Source organism: Fringilla coelebs (genome assembly GCF_963513975.1).
Source record: "Fringilla coelebs genome assembly, chromosome: 8".
NCBI lineage: Eukaryota > Metazoa > Chordata > Aves > Passeriformes > Fringillidae > Fringilla > Fringilla coelebs.
In genome coordinates, this window is record NC_140066.1 from 22,304,252 (window position 1) to 22,320,066 (window position 15,815).

At 34.7% G+C, this 15,815-nt stretch overlaps 1 protein-coding gene across 1 annotated transcript in view; it reads right to left on the reverse strand.

The window, feature by feature from the left end:
• Positions 1 to 15,815, reverse strand: part of LOC311156597 (adhesion G protein-coupled receptor A3-like) — a 247,724-nt gene that overhangs the window by 109,428 nt on the left and 122,481 nt on the right. The window contains exons 8-10 of the mRNA XM_084210641.1: positions 5,927 to 6,091; positions 2,370 to 2,568; positions 960 to 1,109 (exon numbers count right to left, since the gene is read on the reverse strand). Coding sequence (XP_084066767.1) covers positions 960 to 1,109; positions 2,370 to 2,568; positions 5,927 to 6,091 — 514 coding nt within the window. The remainder of the gene's footprint in view (positions 1 to 959; positions 1,110 to 2,369; positions 2,569 to 5,926; positions 6,092 to 15,815) is intronic.

Sequence of the window (15,815 nt, forward strand, 5' to 3'; positions counted from 1 at the left end):
TTTGAAAGGTGAAAGAAGTCAATTAAAAGATTAGAGATGGTGCTCAGCTTTAATGGAAAATACATCAGCTGCTAGAAAAACAAAGAGGCTTTATGGCAAATCCAGCTGTTTCTTTTGAATGTCAAATTTCTGTTTTGTCAGAAAGCAGTAAGATCTTATCAGGATTCTGAGCTGAAATAAAGTTGCAGCTTTGAAACATGATTCTTGGAGAGCACTTAATAATATAGTTTAGATCTAGTGTATTATGGTGAAATTGAAGTTGGAGACTTTCTCAAATTGGCACTAAAATGTTAACTGTTACAATTCCCAGAGCCAGAATGGAATGAACATTGCCAAACCAAAAGAAAACATCATGTGGTCAAAAATTACAGTTTATCAAATGTTTATGCAAGCAGTTACTCTGAAAATTAACAGTAAAAAAAATATGATGAACATTTATGTTCTCTGTAAAAAACCTACTTTTCCCATAGGGTTTGCATAATTCTGATGAGACTTTGCTGCAAAAATGGCATAATTAATGCTAAAAGTTTCTGTATGAAATTGCACATAAACACATATTATCTTTTCTTTACAAGTGATACCTCCTTTCAAAATTCAGTGAAAACCTTCTTCACAAAATGGAGAAAACAAAAGAAGTATGTGTAGCCCCAGTGGCCAGCCAGAGTCCATTCTAACACGTTAGCCATGATAAAAAATAAACTTAAAAAGAAATTTAATTAAGTGGCTCATTAAAAAAAGGTTTTATTCCTAAGCAGCAATGCCCTTGTCATCAGCAAAGAAGACTTAGTTTCCTTTTTGGCACAAAGAGACACATCAGAGTTTATGCAGAACATTTGCAATCAGCAATCAGTTTTAGAAGCTACTCTTCACTGTGTGCCTGCATACATTAAGAGCAGGGCCATATGAGAAGACTTCACTTGTAAGTGATGCTTTTTCTCAGCATAGAGAAGATATCTTACATCTTCAACTTCATCCACGAAGACAATTAACTTTTCCATTATATAAGCCAAATAGATCACGTCCATTTTATCCGCAAAGAGGGAAGCACCTCTTGTGTAGGCTGTCAGCTGGCGGGAGAACTCCAGCACCGTTGTCAAATTGATGTGCATCTGAAAATACATTAGAATTGTTAGCCTTCATAAATCAGCTACCTTCATTCCATTTAAAAACTGGAGATCACAGCCATTGGTACGATGCCTGCCATAATTTCACATGGATTTATGTGCATCAGTATGCCATGGATATACATTTCAGGGGAATATTCAGGCATATGAATGTATTTTCAGCCTTAGGTCTTAGATTTCATTGCTGTTATCTGAAGGCACCACCACAACAGACCAACAAATTTTGAAGATTTTTGTCTACATTTTCTAGACTGTAACTACCTGGCTTCATACAATATATGAAGCTACTTCCCTTGCCTTGACTCTATCTCTAGACCTTCATGAAAACAGCAGTGTCAGCAAGGGTTCCTATACTCAGTGGCACATTGTGGGAAAACAAGAGAAGTTCAGACTGGCTGTGAAGAAAATCTTTCCTGTTGTAAGGCTAGTCAGGCATTTGAACAAGTTAACCACAAGAAATTGTGCAGCCTCCATCCTCTGAGGTTATAAAGTCCTGAGTTTCTAAGGCCCTGAAAAACCCAACCTCACCTCATTGCTAGCAGGAAAACACACTGGATTCTGGACATCTCCCTAATTATTTTATTATCCTCTAATTTCAATGTCTCTCTTAATATATTAATTACTCTAATTAATGAACCCATTTGAAAACAAACTTTCTGTGGTCTTACCTAGCACTACTGATACTGCCAGGGAAGAAATGGTCAAGGAAACTGAAAGTTGTAAAGTCAATTTGGCAGTTACACACCTGGGCCATCCTCCACAGTGTTTCCTGTTACATTCTTTTATCCTCATTAATTTCTATCCATCTACTTTTTCATCTCATTCTTTTACTTATCCATAAGAAACAATTTAAGTACTGCTGTTTTTGAAGACATCAAAAAGGCATTCTAAAGAGGAAAGGCACTTCAGCTGATGAAACTCTGATATGGGACTCCACAAGAAAATAACCTTTTTCTGGAAAATCGCATGAGGGGAAGGAAAGTCAAGTGCTGATCACCCTGCCACATTATTAATAGTCATCTAGACTCTAAGCACCTAATGGAAAAAAGTATTAAGATAAAAGCAATGCTGTGCATTGCTCCTACTACAACTTCCAATTATCAGAGAAACAAATGGTTGTCTTTCAAGTGAAGCATTTTGTTACAAGTCCATCTATCCCAAACATGTGGCTGAACTGACATTTCTTGCAAGCTATTCAACAAGATCAGTACCAGAGAAGGGGAGCCTTGGATTTCAAAATGTTACCTGACTGAAAGCATGAAGAACTTGAGTTATTTCTTGTGAATAAGGACATTCAGAGTAGTTTTCTTCATCCCAGCGCCCGGTTCGGTTACATTTACGCCACGCCTTCGCCTCCTCTGCGCCGTTGTGAAATGCAACGGAGCTAAAAGAATACTGGAGGCAGGGCTGGTAAGCAGTTATCCCAGCCAAAGTTTTGGGCCACCTAGAAACACCATGGCAGTAAAAATTAAAATGTGAAAGACAACTTACAATACAGATATATATATATATAACAATACATGACCATATACAACAAGGCTATTTTAACTTCTAATTCATTTTATAATTAATTACTTTGTTTCCTTGAAAAAATGTCAGAATTATACAGGTTCAAGTTTAGCTGTTCACACATTCATTCTGCATTAATTCCAGGAAGGTGTTTAGGGTTAAGGAAAAAGACATGGTTGGTGTTTTTACTACATTAATACCTGTAGACTGCAAAAAGCAGAGCAGTAAGAACATGATGAAAAAGAAAACCAAAAAACCCTCAAAACCCAAACTCCATTACTAAATGCTCCTAAAGCTAAGGGCTCAAAACGTACCTGACAATCTCTGCTTTGCATTTTGATCCACCACTAAAAAGCCTTGAAAAAACAAAAAGTCCCGAATGTCTCAGAAAACAGTGTACAAGATTTCAACAGAGATGATGTGTCATGAAGGAGGAAGGAACTAGCCCTCAAAAATTAGCTATTTAGGTATACATGATTTATATAGTATGATTCCAAAACAGTCTTTGAAAACAAACTAAATCAAGAGCAGCCAGAATTCTTCTATTTAGCTGATTGGTCTGGTATAAAACACACTTTCTGTGTATAGAAAGTGTTTTTCTGCTGCATTCTCTAGAATGGCACAACTGGATGTATTTGTATAGATACCAAATTATTGTCATTTACAGCCTAGTGTGGACATAGCAGGATCAGGTAATTGGTAGGAATCTAAGAAAGCCATAAGCATCTCATCAGTGAGTGGGATGGATATGGTTCTTTAATTGCACTGATATGATGAGTGAACCAAATAAATCATGAAAATATTCTGTCTTTCAGTGAAATTACTGCTTGGCAATCAACCTTTCCTCAAACAAATGTATAAGCTCCTCTAGTTACACAATGCACATTCAATTGTACATTGTTATATAATATACTGAAAGGTTTTGGACTTTAAAGTTTTCATTTCAAAGAAAAGCTAAGTAAAATACTTGTATTTTTTACAGCTATCACTGAAAAAATTAAATGTGTGATGTAGAAACAGTTGATAAAAAACCTAATCATGAAAGAAGCTTTCCCAAAAAATCAAAATATGTAAAGTAGCACATAGAACATATAGTATCATAGAGGACTTTTGCCTCTGGGATGAAATATTATTTTTAGTAAAAAATTTGCATTAATGTAATTGGGCCACACTTATTGGCAACTTCAAAAGTGAAACTAAAGAGATAATTCAGAGCCTAGCATTGTCACAGTGAGCAGAATCCAGCCTTTATGACTAGGAATGATAGCATATAACAACATTATCATTTGCCTTTCAGAATAAGCTTACAGCATTCTGTAAAACAACAACCACAAATAAATATGGTCAGGATAGAGAAAACCTCTTAGCAGAAAAGGCCAGTTCATTCTGCCTCTCAGTGCCTAATTCTTGCTGCAGTTACACAATTATAAATACCACCTAGGCTGGACCACTGAAATAGCCACACTCCCCTAACAGTTGATGCTTTTTTCCCCTTTCTTTTGCCCAATAAAAGAACAGTTCTTTCTAGTTTTGCCTTTGTGATTCAATTCTTTCTACTTCCATACTTGTTATGTTACCAAAACTTCAAAGACCTTTGTAAGGAAACTTGCTGGTGTGAAAGCTCCATCTCTGAGGATAAACCTTTGAACAATTTCAAGCAATAATGCTGAGTTAGAGCCTCATAAATTCTCTACCATTTTAAATTCATTCTCTCAAATGCCAAAAGAACCTATGGACTCAGCATCCTTTTGATGTACATTTTAAAAATAAATTTATATGGATTTCTAGGAAGATGATCAATAGGTTGAGAAATGTCCACTCTTGTTCTTTTGATTTATATAAAATGACAAAAATGCCCCTGGTGTTAGTTTGTGCAGCATGAAGATTTATATATATTTATTTATGGAGAAAAGGATGTCAATTTAAGGCAAGAACATGAACTTCACAGAGTTGCCATCTAACAGATTCAGTATGAGTTTTCTGATAGGAAGTATGTATTTTTTTAAAGATCTAATGAAAATCTATTTCAGCATATCCACTATGAAAAAACACAATTCCAGTTATTGTGATGACAAAAAAATCTATAGCTAAGATTGTCAAAGGTCTCTAATGAAATTTAATCCATATATATGCATTGCCTCAGCAATTTTGCCTCAGTGAAAGAGGCAAACTCACTGGTACTGAGGTTAACACATAATAAAATAGCTTTGTAGTAAAGAGAAAACAGATTATTTGAATAGGTTTTTATTTCCACTTATTTCTAATTCAATCCTTTACTTTTATTCAAACACAAGAAATAGTACAAAAAGCCTTTGGGCTTTTAAGTTTTAAAGGTAACCTAAAAATAAATAGAGGCTTTCAGGTCAGAAATATTCATAGAAAATTCTGCTATTTAAGAAAAGCTTCTTTCCTCATCTACTTTCCTTTCATTATCTATTACAGCTGAATTATCATTATAATTCATTTGGTAACAAATTACTGTCTTGATTTCTCAATGGGATTGCCATCATACATCAGTCTGATTGTCAAGCAGGTTTTGTTTAAGAGCTTTGTGCATACCATTGGTGCATTTTAGAACTGACTGAAAACAATACCAAATTCCATAGAAACCTTTTCTTCTGATTAAAATTATTACAACTTTAAAAAGCCCCACCAGCATATGTAGATAAAAGTAATGATGGAGCAAAAGCTACATTTAGACTACAAAATCTTGCAGACACCTAAGATTCAGATAGCAGGAGATATACATTTTGTAAGCAAGTGATATATTGGTAGAACTTTGTGTCCTTAGGCTCACCTCATACAATCTATTTATTTTACTAAATATTTTACTTTCTATTTTGATTCTCTTCAGTGAAATATTTTACTAACAGTCTCATGTCATTTGTTACCTCTAATCTCAGCTGAACAAAGCCATGAGAACCAGAAAAGATTTAAAAAAGTAAAGCACTGAAGACTTAATCTTCTAATGCTTTAATGCAGTGTTATCATCTTCTACAAAGACCAAGAAAAATTTTGAATCTTCTCTAATTTATCTAATTTCTTTAAAAATTTCCATAATGCATACTGAAGAATTGGAATATTTCCTGACTTTCACAAACCCCTGCTTCTCTTGAAGCATTAGGTCCCATTTCCCATCAAAATCATTCAGTGCTCCTCCTTCCTGCCATATTATATAAAAATGACAACTAAAATCAGTGATTTATAACTGAGACTGAAGTGTCAAGTAAGCCTGAATATGGTCTGTACCTCCATTAATATATGAAACACACTCCAAACCCAGAAAGTCATACCTGAAATCTCCCTTGTTGTTAATAATTCTTTCTGCAGGGCAGTAGGGAGCAGCTGTTTCAAGTACCACAATTTCTACTTGTTTAGTGCTATTTCCATAGGAATTCTTGACTAGACACTCCCAGGCTCCAGTTGCATCAATGTCAATACTGGATAGGATAAGTTCACTAAAAAAAAAAGATTCATCATTGTATACACTTAGTTATACAGATATCAAGTCACTGGTTTTCTGACATTAACTTATTTTTTATGAAAATATCAAAATGGGGTTTTGTCTATGCTATCAGAGGGTCACACAGTATGAAAGTAGTAGTAAGCTCTTAGCAGCAACAACTTGTATTGACTACTCAGGTAGTAACAGGCTATAACCCAAATCACAAATCACCACAAAAGAACATAAACTACTCATCAAAGCCCATTCTGCTTTCCCCAGGAATTACAGAATATTTGGTTTGTTGCCCAACCAAGCACTTGGAAGTCAGAAAGGCATTTCAAGTTGACCACACAACCAACCCACAGAGAATGGGTTTGCCTTCAGCTGTGACTGCAGCTCCTCTGGCATTTCAGCACCAGGATCTGGCACTCTGCTATCAGGGGTAGACCATTATTCATTGACTCCAACTCTACAGATGTCATAGACCAAAAATAATGCTAACTACATTTTAAGAAGGTAGCACATTATATCTTAAATCTGCCATGGGGCTAGAAATAAATTTTGCTACAGTTTTAAACAAATTACAGCTTCTGAAAGTAGTTGGGAGAGGAAAAGGAGTAGCATTTATCTGAAATATTTACTTTGCTTTACAGAAATGGCTTCTCTTTGACTATGCCTTGTGGTTTAGACAATCAGAAATTATGTGAGAAGAAATGCAGTAGGGTGAGAGAGAATGTACATTATACAAATTGAAGGACTGAATTAACAGTTAATAAATTTATTTCAAATCTGTATTTAAAATAAAACCTAAAAAATTTTACTTGTTGCCTTTAGAACTTTTTTGTAGAGTCTGAAATTTTGAAAGATTATTTTCTCAAGAAACTACTATGGGGCTGTTATCTAGGTCCCCAGAAAAGAAGTAAACCACAGTAAATAGGTTTTGATTTAAGATAGTTGTTTCAGAATTTAGGATATTTCTTCAGATATTCATGAAATTTATTATTAAATAGTAACTTGAAAAATATCACATTATTCCTATTTATGACAGCTTTGAACTCCAAGTGCCTTGTAACCCCCTATTTCATTTTTACAATGAATTCTAACATAGTTTTATAGCAAAAAATATAGAAAAAGCATTACTAGCTCTTCTCAGAGAGTAGCTCAGTATTTTAATGTCAAAAGAAGCAATTGTTCTCTTAAGATGTCTCAGGTGAATAGCCCAGTAACAGCAGTCTCTCAGCTAATTCTTAATACATCTTTTTGCATTCAGGTAGAAGTACTTCAGTGAAATTAGCCAGTTTAATGATGTTTTAATTAAATATTATATTTCATACATCACAACAATCTCACATCATCTTTATAGACAGTTAAGAAAGATCATATTCCTAGAGCTTATAAAAACAATTATGCATAAAGTTTTTTCACTGAAAGAAAAGGCAGAAGATACATTCACTTTGGCATCAAGACATGGAGACTTCAAAAATGAATTAAATGTATAATAGTTGTGCTGATCTTCTGATATATTTTCTAGAAAATATCTACAATCTTTGTTAACAATAAAAAATTGATAAAAGTGGAAACCATGATGATGGTGATGGTAGGTAAATACCATATTTCAGCTTATTATAAATTTTACAAGTAATAAGTATGCAGATAAATAAATATAAAGGGTATATTTTCCATTTATTTAAACTGCTGAAATGTTCCAATGTAAATGTATCTGCTTCTTAACAGGTCTCCCCTCAGTAGATGAAGTTTCCTAGACTCAGAGACAAATATTTACTGATACACCAGCCTTGTTTCTGATAGAAACAAAACACTTGAACACTGGTTCAAATTATCTCAAAAGGCAAGTAACTCCTCACATTCACACTTTTAATCTTCTATTGCCCTTCCCTCAGATGGAGATAAAAAACAAGCCAGAAAAGGTTTATGCAATATAGTGACTAGATCATGAAATTGTCTTCTGAATTGCCATCTGGCCACTGTAAATGATGCATTCATTTATATTCCTCTTGGAATATTTTGATAGCAAGCCCAATGGTGAAACTGTTCATTTACTTACCATCTGGATATGACAAATGATAAATTGATCTTATATCTCTGGAGAATTTGGGGGACTGAATTTAAAAAAAAAAGTATTTTAATACTCAAAAAAAGCAGTCAGTTTGATCCTTTAGCAATCTCTCTGTTTATAATCCTTGGAGAATTCAACTTCACAGTCCTGGCAGACCAGAAGGAAGGGCTGGGTCTTTCCTGGGTATAGAATTTTAAAACTATTTCACAAAGTTTTCTAGTAGGTCAGTTACATAGCTTAAGTCTTGTCATGGTTGCATAAGCACTCCCAGAGACTCTCACTCAGTCAAAAGACATTCTTGGCAATGGCAACAATCTCTCTTGGCAATGGCAACAAGTCTTGGTTAAAGGCAAGAACTCAACCTGAGAATATGGCAGGACTCGGATTTAGGAGCTTGAAAAAAACCTTTAAGGAATTAAGAGAGGAAGGCTCCTTTGCCTGTATTCTCTTCTTGACTATCCTATCTCACAGGAGCTGATAAACATGGGGCCACAAGTGCCAACAATCTTGCCCCTACTGTGCAGCTTTCCTAAGGATGGAATATGAGTCAACAAGCATTCCTACGCCCTCTGCATTAGCAATCACATCCCACTCCTCAGCAGTGTGACAGCTGCCACTTTTCAAGGAAATTTTGACTTTCAGGATGAGAAGAAATGGCCCCAAGTTGCAGCAGGGGGAAGGTTTAGATCAGGTATTATGAAAAGGGTGGTCTGGCATTGGAACAGGCTGCCCAGCAGAATTGTGCAATCACCTCCCAGAAGTGTTCAAAATACCTTGTGGATGCAGCACCTGGGGATATGGTTTAGTGCCAAACACCTGGACTTGATGTTCTTCGAGGATTTTTCAAACCTTAACAATTCTGTGATATTCTATGCTGATAAAATGAAGTCAGATATTCATGGCATCAAGAGATGGTATCAAGGCTAACTGAATGGGACGACTGCTGCCTGATGAGGAAAGGATGACTAGCAGGCTTTTCTCAACTTTCCCTTTGAAATTACAGTGACCTTCTCATTAAAAACATTGACAAGAGGAAAGAGAATATACATGATTCTTTTTTGTACTGGGAAATTTCACGCACGGTAGAATTCCTTTTTACAAATGTGATGACTGACATATTGAAAAATTAATTAAAATGTACAGCTGATGCAATTGCATGAAAAAGTTGTTCTGATTTTCAACTGAAGCCCGTGGCATTTGTCATCATAAAGAGAGGAACCGTAACACACACGGAAGCCATAGTCATGTAATCAAGTAACCTATGACAATAGAATTCTATTTGAGGCATAGTTTTGCATTGCTACAGCTATGCATAACTAATTAGACAATCAGAAGTAGGTCTCATTATGCAAAGTTACTCAGCCATGTCCTGAAGAAGTACCACAGCGACATTTACTGTACGCCCCAGCAGTGATTTGCATGCCAGGAAACAAAGTAACAAATAAAGAAGAGACTTTTACACCATATTTTGATTGGCTTTCCATAAGAAATACATTAAAGTCTGAGTTTCTGTAAGACTTAGGAAGAACCAACTGGTCTTCTTGCAGGAAAATAAAAATTATTTACTTTAACTCAGGAGACATTTAGGTTTTCTCATATTCTTCTTCAGACAGATAAATAGCTAATGTGTTCCCACAGTTCAGGCAGAAGGTCTGCACAACATGCCTCCAACCCATACCACCTTAAATTATTAATACTAACATGCAATTTAAAAAATGAGTGTTGGTCTCCAGAGTACACTGCTGCTCAGAATGCAGCCTTTCACAGGGGACATAAGGTTAAAACATGGAAAATGAAGAGAGAATCTGTAAATCAAGGCACTTGTCTGAACTCAAATTGCTAGTCTGATCTCTCTGACAAAATTAGTTATTTACCCTTGAAAGAAACAGCTTTAGAAGGCTGATGGCCTTTGAAGTAAACTTGTGTCCAGGCAACAGCAAGAAAAAAAGGAAGATGAAAGTTGGTATTCATTTTATGCGAGATGTCTAGCAAGTATTTTCAGGTGTAATCAATTTCTCATACACAGAGGCAATGCAATACACATCTTTTTTTTTTTTTCTTTTGATTGCATATAAAGACAAAGCTTAACTTACCATTTAATACCATCTCTGGGTACCCAAGAAATGTAATGTGCTATAAACATACTTTTTTTCTATAATTTAACTATCAGCTAATTTGTTCACATTCTAGAACCATGACAAAGTTGGAAACTACCTAGATTTAATAACAATATATTGACAGAAAAAAAAAACCAGGGAGAAAAAACCATAACAAACCAAATAAAAACCTACTTCCAAAATAAACTGATTTTATAATTTCAAATTTTTTGTCAAATGCATATTACTTTGACATGATACAAATGCAGAAATTAATTCTCTAATGAATATTTTATGGGCTGGTTGATATATTAGGGTTAGAATACTGATCTGTTTTACTTGCCCACTTGGAAGAAATTTGGAAACACCTAAAAAGAAGGTAGCACAGCAGTTTCCTACATAAAAACTTCAGGAATGATCTCTATTCTTTCTCAGTATTTGGTGTATCTCTTACAGTGTAAACTTATTTTGTAATGGCCAGGAGCCACTCAATCACAACACCATAAACAATTAAATATAGGGGGGGGTTTATCCTGCAGGGAGATAAGGGAGGGGAAAGGAGCTATTTTTATGGAATTCCAGCATATTAATGGGAATATGCCCTACCATACATTCTCAATATTGAGCAGACTGAAATACATGAAAATTAAAAAGTAATTCAGTTGTTTTTTAAATATTTCTAACAAGTGTTTCCTTGTAGAAATTGTTTGGTTCACCAGAATTTAGGGTGGTTCACCTGGCACTGGATTCTGGATGTATGTCATAAATGCTCTGATATGCTCACATTTGGTTCACAGATTTACAAACTACTGCCTAGGCTCTGAGAAAATGTATAATTATATCTAATGCTGCTGTTGACAGGAAAAGTACTTTAGAGAAAGCCAGCCCTGAGATGTTGACTCCCAACTGCTGCTGCAGTGCAGCACATCCTCAGCTGTGCAGCTGCAGCTGTTTGAAGGGCCACATTAAAATCATCCTGGCCTTAAAAAGTCAAAGCAAAACCTTCTGATTCTCCCTTGTGGGGGGTAAAGCATCAATTTTTGTCCTTACTACTGAACATTTCAGAGTTGGGGCTGGACATACCCATAAATAGCTGCTGGATATAACAGAGATGGAAGTGAGAGGTCAAAATTTAGTGCAAGGAATCTTAATCTGGTCTCAGCACCAAAGAAAGTATATTTTTATAACACTCTTCAAGGACCCCATCAAAGTGTTTTTATAGTTCTGACTTAATATTTTTCTAAGGTATTTTAATTCTAGCAGCCAAAATACTTATATATATTTTTTGTGAAAATACTTATTTGTCAATCATGTTTCAATAAGCACTTACCCTAATTAAGCCTACAGGTTTTATGATACAGCAAAACTCTTAGGTAATGGTCTATTACTTTAATGACAGAGGGTATCATGGTTGCTGCTTTTGCTTTTCATTGCATCAGTCTCTCCACAGGTTACATTTTAAAATATTCCCCACACCAATTAGTAATAAAACTGTCATTGATTTTATTCAGGTAATTGAAATATTTTTAGATAAAAGACCTAAGTTTAATTAATCTTCCAAATTAATTCACATGAAGGTACTCTTAATCTCACATAATGAAACCCTTACCCTGGGCATTTAATAATATTCTGCAATAATTTAAAATATTATCTTCCTATCTGATATATGAGAAGATTGCTGGTGAAGTCACATCTGTCAGTAGTCCTTTTCTGCCTCCAGTGCCTGAAATGAGTACACCATTGCCTACAGGATTTAAAGTGACCCCAAAATAATACAGAAATATTGATTTACAATTTAAACTGTTATTTTGCTTCATTTGTTCCTACCTCCTTGACAGCTAAAGGTCAAACTGGGTCAATTAGGTAAAGCAAAAAATATTATCACCCCTGAACAATTTCTGCTTATCTCCCTGGATTTCTCAGTATGACCCACAGCTGCTCATCTCCAAAACACTCATGCAGCAGAACACAAAGTGATTATAAAATATCTGCATTTCTGAATCAAGTTACTTGGACTCGCTCTAATCTTGTTCATCTTGTGCAGTCTCCAATATTCTGCCATGATCTGGTACATATCTGAACTTTCAGTCAAGCATCCACCCTACCAACCTCCTTATCAGGGATTTTCAGACTTTTTTTTTACCTAGGACCAGTTCAAACCACTGCTGCTTGCTTCATCTTTTCCAGATGTATTCCTGCCCAAAGTGTTAAGAAAGTTTAGGGATCATCTGGGTCATTACATACCTTGAATTTCTGCCTTTGCCACAGAGGTTCTGGAAACATTTTGTTCTTTCTTATAGGAAGTGTCTGCCTGGATCTCAAACTTGCCATGATAGCACCTGGAGTAGACACTCCTGGAATCAATTTCCTTTCTCTAATCATATCTGAAACAATCTTTATTATTCTAGTGAAATTGCCTCAATCAAACTCCTAATTCTTTCCTAATATCTGCAGTGATAATTTCAAACAGCAAAAAAGTATTAATTGGACTCAACCTCCTGTTTGGATAACATAAATTATGATCAAAAGTTTCAACCCACAACATTTAATTTGAATTTTTTTTGTACCTTCGTTATTACAAATGGAGCCTGATTTGAAATTCTTCCTTTCTTCTGCACATTTTTGAGATTTTTCACATAATCATATACCTCTCATCTCAAACACTACTAATTATTTCATTATTTACTTGTCAGTGGCTACTGTCACAATGTAAAGAAGCACTTGGAAGATTTTAAACAGATTCTTAAGCTTAATATTTTTTTTAATTAAAATCTCCCACAAAATAAAGTGGCTTTGTTAACCATTTTAGAAGACTGAGATACTTAGGACAGAGTACAACAGAAAAACACAATTTTCAGGGGATCAAAATGCAGTCCTAAGAGACTGTATTTCTAGTGGCAAATCCATCTACACAACAAAAATTACATCTAAAAATAACTTTTGATCCTAGCACCTGTTAGCCTAGGTTTAGTTGAGAGCATGTTGGTTTCTCCAGCTGTAGCTCTCCTTTTTATGGGTTCTTAACTTTCTTCACAGTTTAATGTTTTCAGAAGGAGCACTTGTGGACTGTAATGGTCCCAGAGCAGCTATTACAGCTGTCGGGGCATAAGCACTGTTAAACACTCTACACAAGTATTTGCAGAATAGAAATAAAAATACTTCCAAATTGTCATTACATTCTTTGTGGTAAATAACAAACTTCTTGAAAATTAAAGTGTCTCTGCCACTGCAGAGTTTCTCGGTTCATAGAACAAAAATAGTTTCCTTTTCTACTTTAATATTCTAATAATTGTCCTGCTAGCTTTCCAAACACTGGGAACAAAGGGAAGAGTGGGGAAGCTGGGAAAGATGCTGTGCTGCAGAGAATCCTACATGACCTTCCTTCTACGTGGCTTCAGGGATATCAGAGAACCAGAATGTCTTGAGTTAGAACTGCTGCTTATTATTAAGCTGATATAATATTCCAGGCTAAAGAAATTAGTCTGTCTTCATGGAAGCATCATTAACAAATTCAGCTAGATCCATTCACAAATGATAGGAAATTAGTCCCACATCATATGTATATTTTCATATATGACTATGACATTTATACACAGGCATAATGACAGAAAATTAAACACCAGCAAAATCAAATATTATTATCATTGGCAAGAAATGATAAAAGCAAGCTAGCAGCAGAATTGAAAACACCTTTTCAAGATCTCCTGTAAGGGAATACTCCTTGCCAAGAAAAATGTCACAGACCGGAATACAGTTCAAAACTTTAGTTTAATTATTGTAACAAAAATATTTATTTTAGTTTATTCTGCTTTATCATAGGAGACAAAAAATACACATTTGGATATTTTATCCTTCTACTGTGCCAGTTAATAAAACAGAAGGGTTTAGCATGATATTTGCGTTGTAAATCCATGTCCAGAAATATCTGGAATTACCCAATAAAATAACCACCTAAAAATGTTTGAATAAGCAGCTTTTGGAACATGACTACACCTCTTTGTTCAAAACCAGCTATAGAAATCTTTAAATTGCTAAGCAGCACATGCCAAAGTCTGTCCTTTAGTGCAATTACAGAAAGCCACAGACAGTGGACATTTGCTGTAAAGACTAGGTATGCATAGGCAGAATATGATACTGTAAGAACTGATTTCAAGTTACCTTTATTTTTAATCCCAATCATATACTTAACTTTTGATAGCCTCAGGGAGGTACAGTCTTTCTGATGTTTCAGTGCCTTGTACAAACATGATTTAGCCTTAAGAACTATCACAAATTAGCGTGTAACAGCATGTAACAAGCATACTAATACATGCTACTGTAACATGTAACAAGCATGCTATTATATATTATTTCAATTTTTTATTATAATAATTATATAAATTAGGATAACGTATACATGGTCATAAAGACGGGATTAATATTAAGAAATGCTGAAGATAATTTTAACAATCATAACATGGCAAATCTTATTTTCAAAAAGACATGTCTATATGTTTTAAAAATTGACTTTAAAATAGTACAGTTTTTAAAAGTAGGTTTGAAAATATATCTTTACTAAGTTAATTCTGATGAGCACCTAGTTCAAGGCAGAGGCACAGCAGCTGGATAAGGATTTTTGGCTGGATAAGGATTATGCTATATGGTCAATGCCCTTCTATCTTACAAAGTGTCATGTACAGTGCAAATAAATGAGGAATTAAAATGTTGCATGCTTTTAAACAGCTGTTTAAGGACTTAGAGTTTTATTCAAAAATATTTTGTCTTATTTTAACACTCTGCATCACATAACTTGGGCAAGTCAGAGTATTTTTCCAGTCTATAACAGCAAATGTGATGATGTACTAAAAGAACATTTTTTCTGAATAGATGTGCATATTGCACATTCCAGTGCATACTGCACCATCAGCATCAAGGTCACCTATTAAATGGCACAGTAAACGAGGTAGGCAGGAGATCAACCATCCTTATTAAAATATGCTATGGTAGAAAATGGTTTTTATTTTACAGTCTGGCAAAAAAGAACTAATATAAGGTAAAAATCAGTCAAGCTACTTACAGCTTTTTTAAAAAGATTGCTAATTTGGAAACAATTTTAGACTATTTATTTTAGTTTATTAATATGCTTTAAAATTACTTAGTGCAAAGTAAAATTCAGTTGAAAAACATAATGAGGTGATTAACAGCATGTATTTTAATTTTGATATAATGGAAATAGGAAGAACATTTAAGCTTTAATTTAAGTGACTTGGCAGTTATATAATAGCTCATGCACGTGGCATTACTGTACTAATTGGTTTAATAGTCCTTTTTATTGATATTAGAAGAAAGCCAGGAGCTCTGAGAATAGGTCAGATCTATGCCTCTAGATCTACAGGATTCCAAAAGGGGTCAAATAATCAGTGGGTAGATGAAATTAATAAAGCCAAAAGTCCCCAGTGGACAGGATTTAAATTGACTCCTTTCATAACTTCTATTTGATAGTTCAAGAAGCATTTCAGGTCAATTATATTAATAGAAACTGTTTGAGTGAAAAGATGTTAATGATCATCCAGAGCTAATTAGCA